At 41.1% G+C, this 27808-nt stretch overlaps 1 protein-coding gene across 1 annotated transcript; it reads left to right on the top strand.

Annotated features, from left to right (window-relative positions):
- On the top strand, positions 1-27331 carry c9 (complement component 9). The gene is made up of 11 exons (XM_046838749.1): positions 1-159; positions 347-455; positions 691-841; positions 17732-17876; positions 18088-18226; positions 19616-19867; positions 25425-25665; positions 26041-26169; positions 26285-26460; positions 26752-26980; positions 27085-27331. Exons 1-11 carry the CDS (start codon positions 80-82, stop codon positions 27240-27242), a joined length of 1809 nt encoding a protein of 602 aa, XP_046694705.1. The 5' UTR covers positions 1-79; the 3' UTR covers positions 27243-27331.
- Positions 27332-27808: the final 477 nt, after the last annotated feature.

Genomic DNA, 27808 nt, shown 5'->3' with positions numbered 1-27808 from the left:
AAGTTTTCTCTCCAGATGTATTAAAGGCCCCCAACACACAGACAGACACCAGTCTACCAGGTTTGGCTAAAGCCTCACAATGAGAATGTTGATGGTATCAGCTCTGTTTATTCACTGCTTCCTGCAGCTAACTGCTGGAATGCGTGTGGGTGATTTCACGTATGTATGCCTTTTTTATACATGCATGCTATAGTATGCAGTAGGAAGTTTGAGTTATGATATGAGAACTGTCCAATCAAGTGTCATGGTTCATGATTTATCCCAACATTAGAGTCACATTTACAAGGATAAGATGATGTATAGGCTGCAATGGATACAAATTAATCTATATCTTTCTCCCTTCAAGGCAAGGGTTCAAAAAAGTAAAAAGGGACGTAGGAGACCCACCACATATTGACTGTAAAATGACTGCTTGGTCTAATTGGGTGCCCTGTGACCCTTGCACTAGAAAAACGGTAAGACGAGACACACACACACACACACACACACACACACACACACAAACACACACACAGTGTAATATAATATTAAACAGCAATGCAAACTACATATAAAATGTATAATTTATTCAAAACATTTATCACTTGGATTTATTACATTTATTACAATGCCTTAAAAGTAGATAATTGGATGTTGAGAGGAATTAATGTAACAAATGTATAATGTGTGTTTTTCTCATGGATGGTTTAGCATCGTTCCAGGGGCATTGAATCATTTGGGCAGTTTGGAGGCCAAAGATGTATTGAACCGATTGGAGAAGAACAACTCTGTACACCAGCGACTGAATGTGTAGAAGATCCACCACCTGTCTGCTCCTCTAATGAGTTTGTCTGCAAATCAGGTTATTACTGGCCAAAGATACAGTTTATGTTTATTCTTGATCACAGAAATATGAATCAGAATTCAGAAAATAATGTAAACATTTATTATATTATAACTAAGTTGTCTAGTTGAACTTTGTGCACATAATGAGTTAGCATTGGAGAATTGAAGTTGCAAATATGAATGATGTTAAATGCTACGGAATTAATAATGTAGTTATGTGTAGGATAGAATTTACATAAAAGAGGTGTTTTTTGGTTATTCTTTTTTTTTCAGCTTGCATTAAATCAGATCTCTAATTCAACCACCTACCTACCTACCTACCTACAGTGGGGCAAAAAAGTATTTAGTCAGCCACCAATTGTGCAAATTCTCCCACTTGAAAAGATGAGAGAGGCCTGTAATTTTTAGGTACACTTTAACTATGAGAGATGACATAAGAAAAAAAATGATTTTTAAAGAATTTATTTGCAAATTATGGTAGAAAACAAGTTTTTGGTCACCTACAAAAAAGCAAGATTTCTGGCTCTCACAGACCTGTAACAACTTCTTTAGGAGGCTCCTCTGACCTCTACTTGTTGCCTGTATTAATGGCACCTGTTTAAACTCGTTATCAGTATAAAAGACACCTGTCCACAACCTCAAACAGTCCACTCCACTAATCCACAAACTCCACTATGGCCAAGACCAAAGAGCTGTCAAAGGACACCAGAAACAAAACTGTAGACCTGCACTAGGCTGGGAAGACTGAATCTGCAATAGGTAAGCAGCTTGGTGTGAAGAAATAAACTGTGGAAGCAATTATTAGAAAATGGAAGACATACAAAACCACTGATAATCTTCCTCGATCTGGGGCTCCACGCAAGATCTCACCCTGTGGGGTCAAAATGATCACAAGAACGGTGAGCAAAAATCCCAGAACCAGATGGTGGGACCTAGTGAATGACCTGCAGAGAGCTGGGACCAAAGTAACAAAGGCTACCATCAGTAACACACTATGCCGCCAGGGACTTAAATCCTGCAGTGCCAGACGTGTCCCCCTGCTTAAGCCAGCAAATGTTCAGCCTGTCTGAAGTTTGCTAGAGAGCATTTGGATGATCCAGAAGAGGATTGGGAGAATGTCATATGGTCAGATGAAACCAAAATAGAACTTCTTGGTAAAAACTCAACTTTCGTGTTTGGAGGAGAAAGAATGCTGAGTTGCATCCAAAGAACAGCATACCTACTGTGAAGCATGGGGGTGGAAACATCATGCTTTAAGGCTGTTTTTTTGCAAAGGGACCTGGACAACTGATCTGTGTAAAGGAAAGAATGAATAGGGCCATGTATCGTGAGATTTTGGGTGAAAACCTCCTTCCATCAGCAAGGGCATTGAAGATGAAACGTGGCTGGGTCTTTCAGCATGACAATGATCCCAAACACACCGCCCGGGGAACGAAGTAGTGGCTTCACAAGAAGCATTTCAAGGTCCTGGAGTGGCCTAGCCAGTCTCCAGATCTCAACCCTATAGAAAATCTGTGGAGGGAGTTGAAAATCCGTGTTGCCCAGTGACAGCCCCCAAAACATCACTGCTCTACAGGAGATCTGCATGAAGGAATGGGCCAAACTACCAGCTTGATCTCTGTTTGATCTCTGTCATTGTCAACAAAGGGTATATTACAAAGTATTGAGATGGACTTTTGTTATTGACCAAACACTTTTTTTCCACCATAATTTATAAATTCTTAAAAAATCAGACAATGTGATTTTCGGGATTTTTTTTTTTCTTTTCATTTTGTCTCTCATAGTTAAAGTGTACCTATGATGAAAATTACAGGCCTCTCTCATCTTTTTTTCTCTATCTATCTATCTATCTATCTATCTATCTATCTATCTATCTATCTATCTATCTATCTCTATATATATATATATATATATATATATATATATATATATATATATATATATATATATATATATATACAGGAGTGCAGAATTATTAGGCAAGTTGTATTTTGAGGATTAATTTTATTTGAGGATTTAATTTGAACAACAACCATGTTCTCAATGAACACAAAAAACTCATTAATATCAAAGCTGAATATTTTTGGAAGTAGTTTTAGTTTTAGCTATTTTAGGGGATATCTGTGTGCAGGTGACTATTACTGTGCATAATTATTAGGCAACTTAACAAAAACAAATTTATACCCATTTCAATTATTTATTTTACCAGTGAAACCAATATAACATCTCAACATTCACAAATATACATTTCTGACATTCAAAACCAAACAAAAACAAATCAGTGACCAATATAGCCACCTTTCTTTGCAAGGACACTCAAAAGCCTGCCATCCATGGATTCTGTCAGTGTTTTGATCTGTTCACCATCAACATTGCGTGCAGCAGCAACCACAGCCTCCCAGACACTGTTCAGAGAGGTGTACTGTTTTCCTCCTTGTAAATCGCACATTTGATGATGGACCACAGGTTCTCAATGGGGTTCAGATCAGGTGAACAAGGAGGCCATATCATTAGATTTTCTTCTTTTATACCCTTTCTTGCCAGCCACGCTGTGGAGTACTTGGACGTGTGTGATGGAGCATTGTCCTGCATGAAAATCATGTTTTTCTTGAAGGATGCAGACTTCTTCCTGTACCACTGCTTGAAGAAGGTGTCTTCCAGAAACTGGCAGTAGGACTGGGAGTTCAGCTTGACTCCATCCTCAACCCGAAAAGGCCCCACAAGCTCATCTTTGATGATACCAGCCCAAACCAGTACTCCACCTCCACCTTGCTGGCGCCTGAGTCGGACTGGAGCTCTCTGCCCTTTACCAATCCAGCCACGGGCCCATCCATCTGGCCCATCAAGACTCACTCTCATTTCATCAGTCCATAAAACCTTAGAAAAATCAGTCTTGAGATATTTCTTGGCCCAGTCTTGACGTTTCAGCTTGTGTGTCTTGTTCAGTGGTGGTCGACTTTCTGCCTTTCTTACCTTGGCCATGTCTCTGAGTATTGCACACCTTGTGCTTTTGGGCACTCAGTGATGTTGCAGCTCTGAAATATGGCCAAACTGGTGGCAAGTGGCATCTTGGCAGCTGCACGCTTGACTTTTCTCAGTTCACGGGCAGTTATTTTGCGCCTTGGTTTTTCCACACGCTTCTTGCGACCCTGTTGACTATTTTGAATGAAACGCTTGATTGTTCGATGATCACGCTTCAGAAGCTTGGCTATTTTAAGACTGCTGCATCCCTCTGCAATATATCTCACTATTTTTGACTTTTCTGAGCCTGTCAAGTCCTTCTTTTGACCCATTTTGCCAAAGGAAAGGAAGTTGCCTAATAATTATGCACACCTGATATAGGGTGTTGATGTCATTAGACCACACCCCTTCTCATTACAGAGATGCACATCACCTAATATGCTTAATTGGTAGTAGGCTTTCCAGCCTATACAGCTTGGAGTAAGACAACATGCATAACGAGGATGATGTGGTCAAAATACTCATTTGCCTAATAATTCTGCACTCCCTGTATATATATATATATATATATATATATATATATATATATATATATATATATATATATATTTATATATATTTATATATATATATTTATATATTTATTGTGGCGATTCACGTCGGGCTAAACACAGACAAGGGAAAGTCAAATCGGGGTTAAAGCGTCTTTATTAGGGACCAAAAATGAAAGTAAAAGGAAGGGGATAGTGTTCTGGTGCCTGGGAAAGGGGGTGAGGAGTGGCCGGATTGGGGGAAGGAGCAGGGCATCATTCGCTTGGCTCCGATGCCTCAGGTCCCGACAGGCGGGCTGACTCTGCCACGGACACCATCGGCTTGTAGGGGTCAGGGTCTTTCTGTCGCAGGGCCATTTAGTCTTCTTCACTTACGAGGCATTGCGAGGGTCCAGCAGGAATTCCTCTTCCGTATCTGCCGTCTTTAGCCTGTAGCTAAAGAAGAGAGCGGATATTAGTCGGGAACCTAAGGTTCTCCACGTCACTGTTCCCCCCACTGCCTTTCATAAGCATCGCTAGGCTTGAAGACAGTGAGGGGCCGCCTCAGCAACGTCCTTACGCACCCTGCTGATGGCTGAGTTTAGAGCGCTTGCCCCTTTTGGTACCTAAGGTGTGTATGTATATATATACAGTGAGGAAAATAAGTATTTCAACACCCTGCTATTTTGCAAGTTCTCCCACTTAGAAATCATGGAGGGGTCTGAAATTGTCATCGTAGGTGCATGTCCACTGTGAGAGACATAATCTAAAAAAAAAAATCCAGAAATCACAATGTATGATTTTTTTAAACTATTTATTTGTATGATACAGCTGCAAATAAGTATTTGAACACCTGAGAAAGTCAATGTTAATATTTGGTACAGTAGCCTTTGTTTGCAATTACAGAGGTCAAACGTTTCCTGTAGTTTTTCACCAGGTTTGCACACACTGCAGGAGGGATTTTGGCCCACTCCTCCACACAGATCTTCTCTAGTTCAGTCAGGTTTCTGGCCTGTCGCTGAGAAACACAGAGTTTGAGCTCCCTCCAAAAATTCTCTTTTGGGTTTAGGTCTGGAGACTGGCTAGGCCACGCCAGATCCTTGATATGCTTCTTACAGAGCCACTCCCTGGTTATCCTGGCTGTGTGCTTCGGGATCATATCTTCGGGATCATATCTAGATTGCTAGATGGCGGCGCGGCAGTAGCTCGCAGCGGCCTCTCCGGATCCAAAAATGGTGCTTTCACCATAATTAGCCCGACCTTCCACAATACATGGACACCAGAGTCAGCTGTGTTCATGTGTACGACCACCAGACACTGTTACAGTACAGGCATCATGCAACCAACAATCTGCATGATGATCTTATCAACAACCTTCGCGACCTCGGCTTGCTGCGACCTCGGCCACAAAGACCAGGCCCCCAGCCCTTGGTGTTACCTGATGCCGGTGGCCGGGAGAGGAGACCTCAGCGCTGTTCGAGGAAGCGGAAGCGGCAAGCGGGCGGGTGTCCGTGCTAGGCTAAATGCTAACCCTAGCCGGCCGGCTCTCCCGTCCATTTTTCTTTCAAACGTCTGCTCCCTGGATAATAAACTGGACTACATCCGACTCCAGCAAACCACACGGCGAGAGTTTAGAGACTGTTGCGTCTTTGTTTTGACGGAGACGTGGCTCAGCGACAGAGTTCCGGACGCCGCCATCCAGCTCGACGGGCTAACCGTGTTTCGAGCCGACAGAAATGCAGCTCTGTGCGGTAAGACTCGCGGTGGTGGCATGTGTGTTTATATCAACACGGAATGGTGTAAGAACTCTGTGCTCGTTTCATGCTACTGCTCATCGCTAGTGGAGTTTGTGACTGTTAGATGCAGACCTTTTTATTTACCACGGGAATTCACCACTGTTTACATCGTCGGAGTGTACATTCCTCCCAGTGCTAATGCTAAGGAGTCAAGTCAAGTCAAGTCAAGTTTATTTGTATAGCGCTTTTCACAACAGACATTGTCTCAAAGCAGCTTTACACAAATCAACAGTGATGGTGAATGGTGTGCATTTGTCCCTGATGAGCAAGCCGTGGCGACTGTGGCAAGGAAAAACTCCCTTAGATGTTATGAGGAAGAAACCTTGAGAGGAACCAGACTCAAAAGGGGAACCCATCCTCATCTGGGTGACATCAAGAGTTTGATCATAAATCTTTCAACAATACAGAACACTGGAGAGTGAGAACTAACATGATTACTGGAGTATAAGATTATAAGTAATGTTCTTTCTGCAGTCTTAAACAGTCTATATGGTTAGTAGCTCCGAGTTTTATAAGCTCAGCATTTGTGATCACCACAGATCCAGCATCAGCTTCTCCATGCCAGAGCCTTTAAACACTCCAGGAGGTCCAATGTCAAAACTCCACACATGTAGCGGGATCCAAATGGCACTGGTACGTCTCTAGATGGTTCAGGATGTTTGTGAGTTCGGCATCTACTTCTTTAAAGGTCCGTAATCATCACGAGGTGGGAGGTGACTGGAGCTGGAGCAACCTCAGGATGCCTCGGGATGGGGAGAGAAAGAGAAGCAGTGGAGAGGAATTAGCGTAGCTGCTGTTCATGATATTAACAGCACAAGTTGATAATGTGCATGTGATCAGATGTTCTGGAGCACAAGGTTATGATGTGATGTGTGTTATGTGTAGGCTTTGCTAAAAAGATACGTTTTTAATCTACACTTAAATTGGGTGAGTGTGTCTGAGCCCCGAACACCGTCAGGAAGACTATTCCAGAGTTTAGGAGCTAAATGTGAAAATGCTCTACCACCTAAGGAGGCACTGTGTGAACTCTACGGTGCTATTAGCGACCTGCAGAATGCTCACCCCGACGGATTGTTTATTATCACCGGAGATTTCAACCATGCGAATCTCAAGACTGTGCTTCCTAAACTCCATCAGCATGTGGACTTTGCAACGAGAGGAGCGAACACGCTGGATCTTGTTTACAAAAACATCCCCGGCGCGTATCGTGCGGAGCCCCGCCCCCATCTCGGATACTCAGACCACTGCTCTGTTATGTTGATTCCAGCATACAGACCGCTCGTCAGACGCTCTAAACCGGTTCTGAAACAGGTGAAAACCTGGCCAGAAGGAGCTACTTCTGCTCTTCAGGACTGTTTTGAGTGCACTGACTGGGACATGTTTAGAGAGGCTGCAACCTACGGCGATTCCATCAACTTGGAAGAGTACACGTCATCAGTGACCTGCTACATCAGCAAGTGCGTTGACGATGTGACCATCTCCAAGACCATCACTACACGCTCCAACCAGAAGCCGTGGATGACTGCAAATGTGCGTGCGCTGCTGAAACAAAGAGACTCTGCCTTCAGAACAGGGGACAAGGCGGCCTTAAAAACAGCAAGGGCCAAACTGTCTCGTGCCATCAGAGAGGCAAAGCACGCGCACGTGAAGAAAATCCACGACCACTTCCAGGACAGTGGAGACACTCGGCGCATGTGGCAGGGCATCCAGGCGATCACGAATTACAAGTCCACATCACCTGCTTGTGACCGTGACGCCTCCCTCCCAGATGCGCTGAACGACTTCTACGCCCGGTTTGAGGTACAGAACAATGTGGTGGCGAGGAAGACCATCCCTCCTCCCACTGACCAGGTGCTCTGTCTAACCACAGCTGAAGTGAGGAAAACTCTATGCAGAGTTAACCCACGGAAGTCTGCTGGACCTGACAACATTCCTGGCAGAGTGCTCAGGGAATGTGCAGAACAACTAGCAGATGTCTTCACTGACATCTTCAACATCTCCCTGAGCAGTAACGTTGTTCCCACGTGCCTCAAGACAACGACCATCGCTCCTGTGCCAAAGAAATCGACTGTCTCCTGCCTCAATGACTATCGTCCCGTCGCGCTCACTCCCATCGTGATGAAGTGCTTCGAGAGGCTTGTCATGAGGCACATCAAGACACAGCTTCCACCCTCCCTGGACCCCATGCAGTTTGCGTATCGTCCAAACCGTTCCACGGACGATGCCATCTCCACAACCCTCCACCTGGCCCTCACCCACCTGGATAACAAGGACTCATATGTACGAATGCTGTTCATTGATTTCAGCTCAGCATTCAACACAATCATTCCTCAGCACCTGATCGAGAAGCTGAACCTTCTGGGCCTGAACACCTCTCTGCAACTGGATCCTGGATTTCCTGACTGGGAGACCTCAGGCAGTCCGGATCGGGAACAGCATCTCCAGCACCACCACACTGAGCACTGGAGCTCCTCAAGGCTGTGTGCTCAGTCCACTGCTGTTCACTCTGCTGACTCACGACTGTGCACCAACGCACAGCTCGAATCATATCATCAAGTTTGCTGATGACACGACCGTGGTGGGTCTAATCAGCAGGAACGATGAGTCAGCATATAGAGAAGAGGTGCAACGGTTAACTGCCTGGTGTGGAGCAAACAACCTGTCTCTGAACGTGGACAAAACGAAAGAGATGGTTGTGGACTTCAGGAGAGCACAGAGCGACCAATCTCCACTGATTATCGATGGATCCTCTGTGGAGATCGTCAAGAGCACCAAATTCCTTGGTGTTCATCTGGCGGACAACCTCACCTGGTCACTTAACACCAGCTCCATCACCAAGAAAGCCCAGCAGCGTCTCTACTTCCTGAGAAGGCTGAGGAAAGCCCACCTCCTCCCCCATCCTGTCCATGTTCTACAGAGGGACCATTGAGAGCATCCTGAGCAGCTGCATCACTGCCTGGTTTGGGAATTGCACCGTCTCGGATCGCAAGACCCTACAGAGGATAGTGAGGACAGCTGAGAAGATCATCGAATCTCTCTCCCTCTATCATGGACATTTACACCACACGCTGCATCCGCAGCACACAGCATTGTGGACGATCACACACACCCATCACACATACTTCACCCTCCTACCATCAGGAAACGGTTCCGAAGCATTCGGGCCGTCACAACAAGACTGTGTAACAGTTTCTTTCCACAAGCCATCAGGCTTCTCAACACAAAGAACTGAACAGAACTCACACACACTCACTTACACACACACACACACACACACTCACTGTGTGTTACTGTTACTGAACTGTACAACCTGGACTAAACACAATCATCACTCATCTCGATCCACTCCACCACCATTTATATATTTATTATTATTTATACTGCACCTTATATTCAGTACAATGTTTACATGCTGTTTTGCACCTTTTATACTACAGTATAATGTTTACATGCTGTCTTTGCACCTCCTTGCTGCTGTCTTTTTTGCACTACATTGCTCTGTTCTGTTTATACTTTCTCCTGGGTATAGTTTTTACATTCACCTCACACAGTACTGTATATGTAAGTATACAGTAGGTTTACTAGTCGGCGCTATACTTGGTTTTTGTCTTTTGTCTTGTCTTGTGTTGTCTGTCTGCACTCTGTCTGTCTGTACTGTTCTTTTGTTTGCACTGTTTGCACCAGGCTGCACTCGATGCACTTTATGTTGTTTTGTTGTTTAGTGTAGCACCAGGGTTCCGGAGGAACGTTGTTTCGTTTTTACTGTGTACTGTGTACCACTTTGTATAGTAAAAATGACAATAAAAGCCACTTGACTTTTGACTTGACTTCATTGTCATGTTGGAAGACCCAGCCTCGACCCATCTGCAATGCTCTAACTGAGGGAAGTAGGTTGTTCCCCAAAATCTCGGAATACATGGGCCCGGTCATCCTCTCCTTAATACAGTGCAGTCGCCCTGTCCCATGTGCAGAAAAACACCCCCAAAGCATGATGCTACCACCCCCATGCTTCACAGTAGGGATGGTGTTCTTGGGATGGTACTCATCATTCTTCTTCCTCCAAACCCATTTAGTGGAATTTTGGTCTCATCTGACCACATGACTTTCTCCCATGACTCCTCTGGATCATCCAAATGGTCATTGGCAAACTTAAGACGTGCCTGGACATGTGCTGGTTTAAGCAGGGGAACCTTCCGTGCAATGCATGATTTCAAACTATGACGTCTTAGTGTATTACCAACAGAAACCTTGGAAACGGTGGTCCCAGCACTTTTTAGGTCATTGACCAGTTCCTCCTGTGTAGTTCTGGGCTGATTTCTCACCTTCCTTAGGATCATTGAGACCCCACGAGGTGAGATCTTGCATGGAGCCCCAGTCCGAGGGAGATTGACAGTCATGTTTAGCTTCTTCCATTTTCTAATGATTGCTCCAACAGTGGACCTTTTTTCACCAAGCTGCTTAGCAATAGCCCTTTCCAGCCTTGTGGAGGTGTACAATTTTGTCTCTAGTGTCTTTGGACAGCTCTTTGGTCTTGGCCATGTTAGTAGTTGGATTCCTACTGATTGTATGGGGTGGACAGGTGTCTTTATGCAGCTAACGACCTCAAACAGGTGCATCTAATTTAGGATAATAAATGTAGTGGAGGTGGACATTTTAAAGGCAGACTAACAGGTCTTTGAGGGTCAGAATTCTAGCTGATAGACAGGTGTTCAAAAACTTATTTGCAGCTGTATCATACAAATAAATAGTTAAAAAATCATACATTGTGATTTCTGGATCTTTTTTTAGATTATGTCTCTCACAGTGGACATGCACATATATATATATATATATATATTAGGGGTGGCACGGTACATGTAAAAACACCCGAACCGTCCGGTTCGCTTGTCTCGGTTTGGTTTGTGTGTGCGTCGCACGGTTCGCCGCATGCGCAATGTAGCCCCGTGCTCAGTTTCCCCTCAGTTTCGCGTGAACATACATATAGACAGTAAAAGTTGAGTAAGGAGTGCTGCAGAAATGGCAAGTGGAGGAGATAATGAAGGCTGCCCGGAGTTGGCGGATGCGCCCGCGTTGTTCAAATCCGGTGTGTGGGAACATTTTGGATTTCATGTTACTTACGATGACAACGGAAATAAAACAGAAGATAGAACTGTGACTGTGTGCAAGCATTGTGCAAAATGCATTCAGTATGGTAATGGCAACACTTCTAATATGACAGTTTATTTGAGAAGACATCACGCCAATGTGTCGATAAGCACAAACAGGAGAGAGCCGGTTAGGAAACAACTTTTACTGTCCGCAGCATTTAAGCAGCCTCTCAGTGAGAAGTCGGACAGGGCAATAGCCATAACTAAAGCATTGGGGATGTTTATAGCAAAAGATATGCAACCGTGCAGCGTGATTGAGTGTGAAGGATTTCGTCAGCTGATGAATGTACTCGAGCCGCGGTTTAATATTCCCTCTCGCCGACACTTTTTTTTTTGCCAAATAAACGAAAAGCATGTCTTCATCAATGTCTTCTTTCTTGCTGTATCAAAATCTCACCTAGCTTTAATTCAGAGATGGTCCCAATAATGTGCTTAAAGTCAAGTAAAATTCAGTTAGTGCATGATTACATTACAAACATGTTAATACTGTATCCTAAATTGCGGATAATTAAGCTAATAAGCTATATATCAAATGCTGAAGGAAATCTCTGGAGTGTTGAAGTTTAAAAGAAAAAATAACAACAAGAACCGTACAGAACCGAAAACCGTGACCTAAAACCGTGATACGAACCATATATATATATGTGTAAATAAAATATTTAATACTAACACTACTGCTAGGATGGATAGGATGTGCTGGTTAATGTGCTATCTTATAAGCATCTAATAATGGAAGCCGTTTGTTAAAAGGAGCAAGGCAATTAATGTAGAGCAATGTAGTGGCAACATAGTAAACAATTACCTTCATTGAACTAAAAAGAAATTAAATTAACAGAAGAAAAATCAATAGTTACAATTAAAGAGTGTTTCAAGAAACTCAGCAGGTAGGTTGTTCAAACCATTTTGGAGAGCAAACAACAGATCTTCTGTGGATGCAGGATGCCTCAAATCCTTCTGATTCTTAACCTCAGACAGACCCCTTGTTCTCTACACTGTGATCTTTGGGTTCTTTTTTACCTCTCTCACCAAGGCTTTTCTCCCCCGATAACTTAGTTTGGCCGGACGGCCAGCTCTAGGAAGGGTTCTGGTCGTCCCAAAGGTCTTTCATTTAAGGATTATGGAGGCCACTGTGCTCTTAGAAAGAGTTAAGTGCAGCAGAATTTTTTTTGTAACCTTGGCCTTGTGCCTTGCCACAATTCTGTCTCTAAGCTCTTCGGGCAGTTCCTTTGACCGCATGATTCTCATTTGCTCTGACATGCATTGTGAACTGTAAGGTCTTATATAGACAGGTGTGTAGCTTTCCTAATCAAGTCCAATCAGTATAATCAAACACAGCTGGACTCAAATGAAGGTGTAGAACCATCTCAAGGATTATCAGAAGAAAAGGATAGCACCTGAGTTAAATATGAGTGTCACAGAAAAGGGTCTGAATACTTAGGACCATGTGATATTTCAGTTTTTCTTTTTAATAAATCTGCAAAAAATGTCAACAATTCTGTGTTTTTCTGTCATTATAGAATGCTATGTGTACATTAATGAGTGAATCTAAATTGTGAGTTTAACCCCTATTGCATAAAGTGCTTTGAAAAGCTTTAGCAAAAACCACATCTGTTCCTCCTTGCCAGCCACCATGGACCCTCTCCAAAACAGATGGACAGATGATGCCATCTCTTTAGGGATACACAAGGCTCTCATACACCTGAACAAGAAAAATATTTATGTCAGAATGCTGTTAATTGATTACAGCTTTGCCTTCAACACCATCGTTCCATCAAAACTGTTTTCTAAACTGAAAGAATTATGACTTAATTCTCACTTGTGTAACTGGATTTTGGACTTTTTAACGAACAGACCCCAAGGGGTCAGAATTGGGAATAACTACTTCTTCATTCTGACTCTGAGCACTGTCGCTAAACACGGTTGTGTCCTAATTAACTTACTGTACTCTGTGTTCACACACAACTTTGTTGCCTGTTGAGGAGAGTTGATGTGAGAGCGCTATCACAATGGTGCAGTGATAACAATCTCTGCCTCAACATCAGCAAAACCAAAGAAAAGATAGTATACTTCAGAAGGGTACAGAAGCTCAACTATACCCCTTTGCACATCGACATAACTATTGTAGAAGGATCAAAAACATCAAGTTTCCTGATGTCAAACTCTCTGATGATTTGTCCTGGTCCCTGCACACCACATTAGTTGTTAAATCAGCTTGTCAGCGACTCTTCTTTCTGTGCAGACCCAAGAAGTTTGGCCTCCCCCCAAAGTACTCGCCAACTTCTACAGATGCACCATTGAAAGCATCCTAACTGGATACCTGAGCGTCTGGTATGGCAAACAGTACTAAATCGCAAGGTCCTACAGAGAGTCGTAAGAACAGCAGAACTCATTATGGAAATAAACTTCCAGCCTTGCAGGTCATCTACCACACACAAAGTCTAAGAAGAAAAAAAATCACAACTGATCCGTCACCCAGAATTTCATACCAACTGTCACTGACATCTGTACATGTCACAAATAAAACTTGAAACTTAAAACTATTTTGCTAACTAGATGGTGCCCTTGCATCAATAATGAGCAATCCAACCGGATTGTCTCCAAGCAGTTCCCCGAGGTACGTGGGGATGCTCAGTAATCATGTGACAGTCTGGTTGTTTGGGACAGCTTGTAAATGGGTGATTCACACAATGACAAGGGTGTACAGACTTCAGTTTGTCAGAGCAGCCACATGTTTCAACTCAGTTATCTCTTCTCACATGGACAAGAGCCGTGCTGTGGTGGTTTGAGTGGTAGCCCCCCATTTATTCTATTCTGAATAGTCCTATTCTGTATCTGACTGTTAAACAAGCATTTAAGGAAATACAATTTCAGAATGTTATCACATGGTTCTCTTGTGCATTCAATAAAACAGAACAATTAGTTCAGATCTGAGCAATGCTTTTTCCACATAAGCATCGATCCTCTGCACGGGAAATTCCTTCGATTTGCCTTCTAAGACACGTGTTACGAATTCAGTCCTACCTTTTGGGCTCTCTCTGAGTCCAGGGACTTTTTGTCTGTGCGTGCAGGAGGGGCTTGCTCTGCTGAGAACAGCATATCTCAAGTTCCTAACATACATAGACGATTGAATGATAATATCCAATTCAAGAGAGAAAGCGATTCAAAACACTGCCTGTGTGCTCACTCACATCACAGCAGTTTCAGCAGAGTCAGTGTAAGCAAAAGCAATTTCACTCCCACTCAGAATGTTATTTTCTTGGGTCTGGAGCTGAAATCTGTTACAATGCATGCACACCTGTCGCAGAAGCACATTCTCTCCTTTATGAATTGCCTCTCACAGTTCAGGGAAGGAGCAAAGGTACAATATACACATGTCTCAGACTACAGGGTCTTATGGCTTTGGCTGTCCAAGTCCTGCCTCTAGTCCTTCTGAGAATAAGGGCATACATGAAATGAATTTTCTCTTAATCTCAGCCCCTTTGCACGATCTCTGCTGATATGTCACAGGGACAAGCACATGCAGAGCAGTGCTCTGCCACTGGAGGAACACCAAGGTCTATGCTCATGCACCCCCCTTTAGGCCGATGATGCTGCCGAAATTGGTAACGACGGACGCTGCTACAATAAGACAGATGTAGCACATATCAACCATTCAGGGGAGATGCACTTCTCCAAGCTTCATGCTAACAAGCTGTTAGTATGGAGCAGACGGCATTTTTTGTCGCTACCCTAGGCAACCCATGTTCCGGGCATTCTGAACAGGGACGCAGACCATTTGTCGAGGGGAAACTCGGTGCCTCCACCGTCAGATAGTGGGCTGTCAATCTCTTTGCCTTGCGCAAAAACACCCACTGTCCTATGTTCTTCTAACTACGAGTCGAGGACGCCCCCTCCGTATGTCCACCTGTGTGGACATACTGTCCCATCCATGGCCCTGCGTGCTGCTCTACGCATTTCCTCCCTTTTGCTTGACAACTCCAACACTGGCCAGGGTGAGAAAACAAGGTTTGACTCTGATCTTGATAGCAAACAGGTGGCCCAAGGCACAATGGGTAGAAGAGATCATTCCTCTTCTGTAAGCCCAGCCATGGCCCCTCCCATTGCACACGGACCTCCTGTCCCAAGCGAACATGGATCTCCCATCCTCAGACAGGGTGGTTCTCTAGGCCTGCTCCGTGAGTGGACAAATGTTAACACATTGGGGCTTCCCTCATTTTATTGTTCCTGTTCAGAATGCTAGGGCTTCTTCTACATGCTTCCTTTATGATTATAAGTTTTGTGTCTTTGAGAAGTGGCACCAGTGAGAGGCACCAGGTGATCTCATATTAATATTTGAATGATATTTTGGTTTTTTTGCAAGACCTTATTAATGGTGGAAGATGCTTTTCTATGGTCAAGGTCCAATTAGTGGCAATTGATGCTTGGTGGCTTGATGTCATGTTGGCTTGGTGGCACTATGGTGGGGCAACACCCCCTTATTTGTAAATTTATGAAGGGTGCTCACTGCTCCATACCAGTCACTAGAAGAGTAGTTCCAGAATGGGCCCTCTCTATGGTGTTGGAGGTTCTGTCTTAAAAGCCTTTGAAGCCTCTTAAACCTTTGTCTTTCAGCAACCAGGTCTTCATTTCTTGGGCCCCTGAACACTGTTTCACTGTTCCTGTTTCTAAGCCCCCTCATTGGTTTGTGGAAGCTCTCTATTTGGCATATCAATCCAAGGGAGTTCAGCCTCCAGGGGGCCCTCACAGCACACTCCAATAGAGACATGGCTGCTTCTTGGGCTCTGTTTAGAGGGGGTTTCCTTGCAGGACATTTGTGCTGCTGCAAGCTGGGCCTCTTCACATTTGTCAGATACTACCAGCTTGATGTTACCCAGACACCGGTAGCTCATTCTGTCTTAGGGTGAGCTCTTAGTAGAATTGTACTATTAGTTCCTAGACTCATTTTAGTCCTGATTGTCCATCCAGTTTTCATGTTATTAAAGTATGTTAGTTTGTACCCTCACCTGACACCAACATTTTTTCAGTTTATTTATATCAGTATGTTTATGTGATCAGGGTTTTGGTATGCATGTTACCACATGTCATGCCCTTAATGAGTTTTTTTACCCAAACTTTCTGTGTGGTCTGCTACTCTGTGTCCTGGTTGTGCCACACTTCTTTTATTTGAGAATTTGAGGTCAATTTTTGTAAACTTCAGCTGACTCCCCCTTTGTCTTGCAACAGTCCTGTCTTTGAGCCATGCAGGCAGTTCCTTTGAGCTCATGTTTTTGTTTTAATATGCATTGTCAGCTTCGCAGCTGATTTATTAATTTTTTTAGAGGTTTGTGCCTTTCTTAGTCATGTCCAATCAACTTTTCCACAAGTAGACTCCAGTCAAGGTGTAAAAACATCTCAGCAACAATTAGAGCAATGGGGGCACCTGAGCTAATTGTCAAGTGTTGTGTAATTAAATATAATAATTTAATAAAAAGAAAATTGCACACTTTTCTTGATTCATTTCTGTTTTCATTTAGTCATTATGAAGTATAAAGTGTAGATTAATGAGAAAATAATCAGTCTGAAGGTTGTAATATCAGGCTGAAGTTAACAAAATTGGAAAAAGTGAAGGGGGTTTGAATACTTTTCTAATGCACTGTACATACAGTGCATTCATATTATCTGTTTTTTTTATAGTCTTCTTATCATGAAAATGCATCCTTCAGCCTGCACTACTGAAAAACCCTGATCCTAAATAGACAAAAAAAGGTAAAAAAAAAAAAAAAAAAAAAGGGAGCACTTAGTTAAGGAATAAGCTTGTAGCAAAAAAAGTTATTAAAAAAAAATAAAATAAATAAGAATTGGCATGAATTTACAATTAATAAAAAAAATGAAAAACATAGACATCTCAATTTATGTCTTTTGTAAGCCAAAAGTTAGCTAGTAGTCTGTGAGGATTAATGTATATTTTCTTGCCAGAAGAAAAGGAATTAATAATATGGTGAAATTATTAATTTCATATCATGAATACCTGGTGCCCATTTACTTAGTCAAGCATGGGTCAAAAGGGTTTATCAAGTTGTGTAAACAATTTATATTTTAAATATCTGTATATAAAAATACACATTATTTTAAATAATAATTGTTTGCACTGCATTTTTTAAAATCCCATTCTAAAATAAAAAGTTAAGTTTTTCATTTGCATTATCAAGACCTTATAATTTGCATAATTAAGACTCATTCATTTAAAAAATTGCATTAGCACCAATGTCTAATACAGAAAAATTATATTGCTATTATAAGGAAGCTTTTTTGTTCTTATTGTGTCAAAATACCTACATTTCAGTCTGTAAATTGCAAACATGATGCAGGTGAAGCAGAAACAGATTCATTTTAAATAAGATAATGAGTATTCTTGCAATTATTTAACCTGGAAGTTAATTAAAATTAAAAAAATGCTTAATTGATTTTCTTCTGTTACTGTATCTACTCACAGGCCTTTGTATTAAAAGTCGTCTGGTGTGCAATGGGGACAGTGACTGCGATGATGCATCTGATGAGGATGACTGTGAAAAGATGCGTTCTCCATGTGGCAATATCGCAGTGACTGAGTCAGACATCGGTCTGGCTGCTGGATATGGGTCAGCAACAAATATATGTAGACCTAATGACATCTATATTGATAATCTAAGTAGGACTTTATGAGGTGGGCTGTTGCAAATTGCATGATACAAAGTAGAACAAAAACCATCAAATCCCACTGAACAAAATGTACAGAATGAAAGGATTCTTGATTACATATGCTACACATACTGTAAATGCACTAAACAGATCTGTGCTTTCACCCATTAGCATAAACATTCTAGGTTCAGGGCCTCGCAGTAACCCATTTAATAACAAAATATATAATGGAGTCTGTGAGCGTGTCAAGGACCCATCCACACTGAGTTACCACAGACTGCCCTGGAATGTTGCTGTCCTTAACTATGAGGTAAGTTCAACGTAAGTTAAACATGAAATATGTAAAACATTCAGAACTAGGTTAGGGTGCCCTCTGGCAGGAAATTATCTGGACAGGGCATTAAAGGCTTTGTTTAGTCTAAGGGATATGGATGTTCTTGAAGTGGAAGACTGAGATCATGGAAGGCCCCAGAATGTCCTTAGCAGGGATCCATGATAGATTCCCATGCCTTAAACCCTCTAAGGCTTGCAGGTTGCACACATGGTGGATAATGTAACAAAGGTTCGCTTAGATACTGTGGTGTGAGACAGTGCTTTTATATGTCAGTAGTTGTGTTTAGATACTACGGTATTTAGTATATAGACACTGTCTTTCCTCCTGTGTGGAAACGATTGATAGTAGCTCTTGGTTACCTACATCCTACGTCCTTTCTACACAGACTCATCATTCTTGCTGATGAGACTCACCACAGATGTGTCATAGAATAATTTAATGATGGTTTCAAGCTGTGCATTGCTGCACAGTCATAAAATATCTGTTCCCCTCTAAAAAAATCCAGATAAATAATTCTATTTTTTAAGAGAAACAGGTGGAGCGGTGACCTTGAAAAGCAACAGCAGAGTACAGATTACTGCTGTAGCCTGTGCTGGGTGAAGCTTTATGCCTTATAACAAAAGACACTCAGGCACATTTTAGCGAGACATGTACACACACACACACACACACACACACACACACACACCGCCCATCCAGAAAATTTACAATACTGTATATTATGCTAATTTACAAATGCGTTTCATTAAAAATGAGATTGAAGGGGTAAATATCTAAATACTTTACACACAATTTTACATATAATTGGTAATTTATTTGTTTGTTAGGTAAATTTTATTTTCTCTATTAATTATTGCTATACAATTAATGTAAAGAATCTACACTGAAAAAAATTATAAACGCAGCACTTTTGTTTTTAATTTTTCATGAGCTGAACTCAAATGGACTGGTATCTAGTGTGACAACCTCACCCCAATACAGTAACACTGCACATTTTAGAGTGGCTTTTTATTGTGGCCAGCCTAAAGCACACCTGTGCAATATTCATGCTGTCTAATCAGCATCTTGATATGCTACACCCGTGCGGTGTATGGATTATCTTGAAAAATCTTAGATCTTTGATTTCAGCTCATGAAAAATGGGGGCAAAAACAAAAGTGTTTATAATTTTGTTCAGTGTAATTGCATTTTATACACCTCTCTCTCAATATGTACTAAATTGCATAAAAACACATTTCCTTTCAAATGTTCTGTGTTTATGTGTAAATAGCATGCAGATAATTGAAAACAGCTGACAAAGACAAACAGTTACCCATATGAGTAAATGTGAGCATTTTAAACTTGAAACTGGTTCTTTTACCTTTAGACATTGGTAGAAGAAACCTCTTCAAAAGAAGTCTACAAAGACACTTACAGTTTGGTGCGGGAAATCACAGAGGATGTTACCAGCAAAACAACTTTAGGATTATCCCTCAAGTATACACCTACTGAATCATCTTCTACTGAATCATCAGCTAAGTCGAAAGGCCCATCTCTTACGAGTGCCTCAGGTGAATTAAATGCTGAGTTTGAAAAGAGAGAAATGCTCAAAACTATTACAGAGCACAGCACGACTTCAGTGAGTAAAATATTTCTTACATTCTTATATGATCATGCAGCAAACATTTTTATTTAAAGTGGCTTATAAGTGATTTGAGTAGTGATAAATACTTCAGATTTTTTCAAACTATGATTAAAACCATGTACAAGAATTTCATGACCATTTCTATAATAACACTGATTTGAAATGTACAGTTTATGAGTATCGGGACATCTATCTATTCCAGGCAAATTTACCCGATAATTAGAGACATACGGTTGTCTGCTGTAACACAAAATTTTCCCTAAGACATAAACCTGTTCCAGCATGACTGTCTGAGACAGTCAGAGAATATGTGTCTATGTATAGAGAATAAAGATATAGATATAGACCCAGAAAATATATGGGTCTATATATGCACATATAATTAAATAAATAAAAAATAATAATAATTTGGCTCGTGCAGCAAATTTACTCAATCACTCTTGAAAAACCCATTTCCACATTTTCCCAGAAGAGCTGAGGCATGCAGAGGCTAAATGAGGATAGGGTTATTTCAAAAAGCACATTCAGTATGCATCTTATGGTCAGGTTTCCATCTTTTGTCCATATAGTGCATGATGAAATAATTAATTGCTAAAATTGTATTTAACACTATATTTTAATGCTAGAACAATTAGAGGTGGTTACACTTGCTCTGCCTCTTAAATCCTATAAAAACAACAAATGTGTACTAAGTCTGTTACACGTGGCTTCTCCATTTCCACTTACTGTATATGTAATACATTGTCATGTGGTGATGTTTGTCTGAGATTGCATTTACCCAATTTAAAGACCTGCTGAAGACCTGATCATTTTCATTGTCTTGATATATAGAATTTAAATAGGGTGTATTTTAATTTTTACATTACTGCATTGTTAATTTTGATATTTTAACATTTTCAGTAAAGTGTTCAGGCCCTCTTCACTTTTTCTAATTTTGTTATATTGCAACCTGAAACTATACCCAGTAACCCATAATGACAAAGTGAAAACAAGATTCTGTTATAAAAAAAAAAAAAAAAGAAACCTGAAATATCACATGTAAATAAGTATTCAAACCTTTTACTCATTACTTAGTGAAGCACCTTTGGAAATGATTACAGCCTCAAGTCTTTTTGGGTATGATGCAACAAACTTTGTGCATCTGGGTTGGGGGGTTTTCTTCAAGGCAAATCATCTAAAGCTGTGTCAGGTTGAATGTGATCGTATAGCCACTTTTAGGTCTCTCCACAGATGTTTAATAGGGTTCGAGTCAGGGCTCTGGCTGGGCCTCTTTAGGACATTCACAGAGTTGTCTCTAAACCACTTCCTTTGTTGTTTTGGCTGTGTGCTTAGGGTTGTTGTCATGTAGGGAGGTAACCCTTTGGTCCAGGGCAGGTCCTGAGTGCTGAGGAACAGGTTTTCATTGAGGATATCTTTTTTATTTTGCTTCATTTAGTTTTCCCTCAACCCTGACAAATATATATATATATATATATATATATATATATATATATATATATATACAGACGTTACGGCAGGGAAAGGGGAAGTGTAGGAGAGTGGAGGTTAGGGTTGGTACTTTAAATGTTGGTACTATGACTGGTAAAGGGAGAGAGGTAGCTGATATGATGGAGAGGGGAAAGGTGGATATGTTGTGTGTTCAGGAGACCAAGTGGAAAGAGAGTAAGGCCAGGAACTTTGGAGGTGGGTTTAAACTCTTCTACCATGATGTGGATGGAAAGAGGAATGGTTTAGGGGTGATCCTGAAGGAAGAGTACAGTAAGAGTGTAGTGGAGGTGAAGAGAGTTTCTTATAGGGTGATGAACATGAAGCTGGAAGTTGAAGGGTTGATGATAAATGTGTCATCAGTGCTTATGCTCCACAAGTCGGCTGTGAGATGGAGGAAAAGGAAAAATTCTGGAGTGAATTAGATGAAGTGGTAGATGGTGTACCTAGGAAAGAACGATTGATGATTGGGGCAGACTTTAATGGGCATGTAGGTGAAGGGAACAAAGGTGATAGAGGTGATGAGTAGGTATGTCTTTAAGGAGAGGAATGTGGAAGGGCAGATGGTGTTAGATTTTGCTAAAATGATGGAAATGGCAGTGGTGAAGACTTATTTTAAGAAGAAGGAGGAGCATAGGGTGACGTATAAGAGTGGAGGAAGGTGCACACAGGTGGACTATGTTCTATGCAGGAGATTGGAGACTGTAAGGTGTTAGCGGGGGACAGTTTAGATAGACAGCATGGGATGGTGGTCTGTAGGATGGTTTTGGAAGTGAAGAAGAAGAAGAGGAGAGTAAGGACTAAAAGAAGAATTAGATAGTGGAAACTGAAGGAGGAAGACTGTGGTGTAAGGTTCAGGGAAGAGGTCAGAGAGGGGCTCAGTGGTGGTGAAGAGGTGCTGAAAGATTGGGAAACTACTGCAAAAGGTACTTGGGGTGACATCTGGAAATAGAAAGGAAGACAAAGAGACATGGTGGTGGAATGAGGAAGTGCAGGACAGCATAAGGAGAAAGAGGTTGTCAAAAACAGATTTGGGATCAACAGAGAGATGAGAAAAGTACACAGGAGTACAAGGAGATGCGGCAGCAGGTAAAGAGAGATGTGGCAAAAGCCAAGGAGAGGGCATATGAGGAGCTGTATAAGATGTTGGACACCAAGGAAGCAGAAAAGGATTTATACCGATTGGGACCGAGCTGGGAAGGATGTTCTGCAGGTTAGAGCAATAATGGATGGAGATGGACATGTGTCGACTAGTGAGGAGAGTGTGTTGAGAAGATTAAGGGAGTATTTTAAGCAGCTGATGAACAAGGAAAATGAGAGAGAGAGAAGGTTGGATGGTGTAGAGATGATGAAGTAGGAAGTGGATAGGATTAGTAAGGAGGAAATGAGAGCAGAAATGTGCAAACCTGCAGTAACTACAGGGGAAATAAGTTGATCAGTCACACCATGAAGTTATGGAAAAGAGTAGTGGACTATGATGTTTGCGGATGATATTGTGATTTGTGGGGAGAGTAGGAAACAGGTTGAGAAGAGCCCGGAGAGGTGGAGGTACATGCTGGAGAGAAGGGGAATGAAAGTCAGTAGTAGTAAGACAGAATATGTGTGTGAATTAGAGGGAGGGAAGTGGAGTGGTGCGATGTTGTATGGTTTAGAGACAGTGGCATTGAGTAAAAGACAGGAGGTGGAGCTGGAGGTAGCAGAGTTGAAGATGCTAAGGTTTTCATTGGGAGTGACTAGGATGGACAGGTTTAGAAATGAGTTTATTAGAGGGACAGTGCATGTAGGACATTTTGGAGACAAGGTTAGGGAGGCGAAATTGAGATGGTTCTGACGTGCAGAGGAGGGACATGGGTTATATCGGTAGGAGAATGCTGAGGATGGAGCTACCAGGAAAGAGGAAAAGAGAAAGGCGAAGGAGGAGGTTGATGAATGTGGTGAAAAAAGACATGCAGGTAGTTGGTGTGACAGAGGATATATCTATCTTCTTTTTCGGCTTCTCCCATTAGGGGTCGCCACAGCGGATCATCCGTCTCCACAACCCCCTGTCCTCTACATCTGCCTCTGTCACAAACTGCGTGTTACAACCTTCCTTCACTACATCCATGAACCTCTTCCTTGGCCTTCCTCTTTTTCTCCTTCCTGGTAGCTCCATCCTCAGCATTCTCCTAGGGATATAACCCATGTCCCTCCTCTGCACATGTCCATATATATATATATATATATATATATATATATATATATATATATATATATATATATATATATATATATATATATATATATATATATATATATATACACGATCAAAATTAGAGAACAATGTATAAACAATTAAACAATTCTGAAATAATGTCATCTTCACTGCTTAACAGTTGAAGGAGTTTTTGTCCTGTCTATACCATGCTACCAGAACACCTTTTCCACAAAATAACTAAGGCATTTCCAAAAAAACATTATTTCGCAGAAAACGCACTGATCAAAATTAGAGAACAACAATGACTGTAGCATGGAAAAAGATTACAACATAATTTTCTGAAGGTTACAACAGTCAGCAATTAGTATGAAGTGTCCAGGCCTCTGCTCTGAATGACTTTAGCACATCTGCGGCCACAGGACAGCACTAGTCTCTTACACTGCTCTGGTGTGATTTTGGTCCACTCTTCTTCCAGTCTCCTCCACAGTTCGGTGACTGTAGTGGGTTTCTTGGCCATAACTTTGTCGCCAAGGATTTTCCAGAGGTTCTCTATTGGGTTGAGATCAGGACTCTGGGCAGGCCATGTCATTATTTCAATGTTTTCAGTTTCAAGGAACTGCTTTACCCGTTTTGCTGTGTGACATGGAGCGTTGTCCTGCATGAACACTGCGGGCTGATTGGGTGATGAACGCAGGAAAGGAACCAAATGTTGTTGAAGAAGGTTCTGATAAACATTTGCATTCACTCTGCCATGTAGCTGTATAAGAGGCCCAACTCCTGCTGCAGAAAACATGCCCCAAACCCTGCCACTTCCTCCTCCACTTTTCACTGACTTCTTTACACACTTTGGGTTCAGTCTTTCTCCAGTTTGTCGCTGAACATAATGTTTCCCATCGGACCCAAATAAATTAAACTTGCTTTCATCACTGAAGTGAACTTTGGACCAGTTCTCCTCTGTCCACACAACATGCTTAGTCTAGCCTTTTGATTCTTTCTGCTAATGAGAGGTTTGGTCACTGCAGAGTGGGCTTTCAGTCCAAATGCTCTTAAACGTCGAGACACTGTATGATGAGACAGATCCTTACACTGTTCAGTGCTGAACTGGTGAGCAATTCCAGCTGCAGTGTGGAACCGATTGCCCATTGAGATCCTCCGCAGTATCCTGTCCTCTCTTGTATTTGTCTTCCATGGACGACCAGTCTTCTTGGCAGACTTGAATGAGTTTGTGATGTTGTAAAGATTCAATATTTTGAAATCACATATTTGGAACGACCAACTTGTCTTGCTATGGCTGATAGGGTCATCCCTTTGGCCTTCATCTGGACAACCTGCTGCCAGAGGCTTTCAGTCACTTAAGAATGGCCCACCATCTTGCAGAGTCAGTGAAACTGAAAGGTAGGCTGCCAGTTAAATAGGGGTTGACAGATAATCAAGGAAATTAGCACCAGGTACCAGATTAACACCAATAACGCCAATAACGCCAATAATTATGGGGTTTTTTTTGGAAATGCCTTAGTTATTTTGTGGAAAAGGTGTTCTGGTGGCATGGTATAGACAGGACAAAACTCCCTCAACTGTTGAGCAGTAAAGATGACATTATTTCAGAATTGTTCAATTGTTTATACATTGTTCTCTAATTTTGATCGCCTATATATATATATATATATATATATATATATATATAGATATAGATATATATATATATATATATATATATATATATATATATATATATATATATATATATATATATATATATATATCGCAATGTAGGTATAGCCTTTTTAACCTGGATGCAGATATAAACATTATGTTTCAAGCTACTATGAGCTGTCTTTTTTGTTTTCTACAACTTGTACATTCAACTTGCAGGAAAAGTCCTTCTTCAGGATAAAGGGCAAAGTTCAACTAGGCACATATAGACTGAGGTCCAGAGGTCTGGAAGTCTCTGAGAATTTCTTAAATGCCATAGATGCATTGCCTTTAGAATATGAGAAGGGACAGTATTTTGGCTTCCTAGAGGATTTTGGAACTCATTACACCAAGAATGGAAGAGCAGGAGGAGAATATGAACTTGTATATGTTCTTAATAGAAAAGAAATCAAAGACTCAAGTAAGTGTAAATCCCTAAATATGCTTTTTAAACAGAGTCTTAAAATGTATTCTTTTATTAATTATTAACTCTTTAGAGAATATTTTGATTACTATTTTTTTTCCTCTTTTTTTTGCCAAAGATCTATCTTCAAAGACAATAGAACAATTCTGTTTAATTGATAGATTTAAACATATGAAGATGCACTTTAAAGATCAAGTTTTATATTTTACATTTAAGTTAAAGCTGTAGTCTGTAAATTCCTTATCTTTCATAAGATTTGGCATATTCAAATATTAGTTTAGTTTTTTTATTTCTGCTGTTTCTTTAATTTGTCTATTGAAGAATATTCCCATAAAAGAAATAAAATAATTTGAATACTGCTCCTATTTACAGAGAAGACAGAAAGTTTGCTGAGGGATTGTTTGAAACTTGGGATTAATGCGGATTTCCAGACCAGTGGATTTTCAGTTCAGCCAAAGTTCGCCCCAGAAAAGTGTAAAGAGCTAAAAAATGATACCACAGGTATGTAATCCATTCTATACACGAAAAGTTTCAAATAAAATTGTCTGAGTCTGCTCTGAAAGGTAAGAAAATAGAAAAAACACACAATTCAAATTAACTCGTCTCTGTCCAACAGTGGGAAAAACAAGTGAGCCATTGATTGATAAAGTGATCAGTGCAGTGAAGGGAGGCACCACAAAATCAGCAGCAGCCATGAAGTCTCAACTCAGTAAAGATGGAGTGCTAGACTGGCAACATTATGTGGAGTGGGCAAGGACACTTGCAGACTGGCCTGCACTCATTCACAGTGATGTAAACAAACTCCTTATAGTAAATCAGTCATATGCACCAATGTTAACTTGCACAAGCTTTTCCTATTTCATTTAATATTATTTTAGGTTTGTATTTGCAATCCAGTTATCTTGAGGGATGTTTGGCTAGTACTGTTAGGGGTGTTATATATTGGGATATACATAATCTTTTCATATAGTTTTATTTTATTTTGTAAAATACACTTACATAAATACATGGCATAGGTAATACAACTTAAAAATTTATCATATCTACTCTATATATCCTGATTGGAATGATTTTGTGTTGTAGCCTGAGCCCATCTACAATGCAATCCCACTGACCTTCCCTGATGCCCAGCAAAGGAGGGAGAACTTGCAGAGGGCCTTGAAAGAATACATGGCAGAATACAGTGTGTGCAAATGTGAGCCTTGCCAGAACGGTGGAACCGTGGCTCAGATAGATGGCAAATGCATATGCCTGTGCCCATTGCACTTCGAAGGTCTTGCCTGTCAGACAATTCGTCATGATCTAATTAAAAGTTAGTGATGGGAGACAGATATATTCTCAACATTTTACAACTCCTATCCGAGAAATCATATATCGGTGATACATTATGCTCTTCATTTCTCTGTGTGCCTGCAGCTAAAGACCAGCCTGTAGAACATCTTGGGAATTGGGGTTGCTGGTCTTCCTGGTCTAGCTGCATTGGAGGACGCCAGACCCGTACTAGATCCTGCAAAACAGGTGGGATTGCAAAAGCTACCTGCAAAGGAGACACAGTCAGTGAGGAATATTGTTAGCACTGTTTACTGTCTCTCTCTCTGTCCAAAACATTTCATGAAAATTATACATTTCAGTAGGGAAGAAATTAAATAAAGATTTGCTAAAAACTAAACTTGTCTTTGAATAGTTATTTAGATAGTCTTTCTTTTTGGATTTATCTTTTCATCATCTGAGACCATACTCTTTGCTGTGCTCAGTTTTTCCAGATGGCATTGTTATGGCTTGATACACAATGAATTATGTGTCTTTCAGGGCCTTTATTTATGTATCAGCTTTGCAATTTTCCTTTTTTTATTAAACTGATCTTCAATAGATCAGCTTTTTTAGTTTTTTATTGTTTAAAAACTATAATCACACTCAATGTCACCCAAATGAGGATGGGTTCCCCCTTTTGAGTCTGGTTCCTCTCAAGGTTTCTTTATCATGACATCTAAGGGAGTTTTTCCTTGCCACAGTTACCACGGCTGCTCATCAGGGATAAATGCACACCATTCACCTTCACTGGTGATTTCTGTAAAGCTGCTTTGAGACCGGCTTTGTTGTGAAAAGCGCTATAGACATGAACTTGACTTTAGTCCTGTGT

Source organism: Silurus meridionalis, chromosome 25 (assembly GCF_014805685.1).
Source record: "Silurus meridionalis isolate SWU-2019-XX chromosome 25, ASM1480568v1, whole genome shotgun sequence".
Taxonomy (NCBI): domain Eukaryota; kingdom Metazoa; phylum Chordata; class Actinopteri; order Siluriformes; family Siluridae; genus Silurus; species Silurus meridionalis.
The sequence above is the reverse complement of the archived record's forward strand: the minus strand, read 5'-3'. Positions and strand labels throughout refer to the sequence as shown.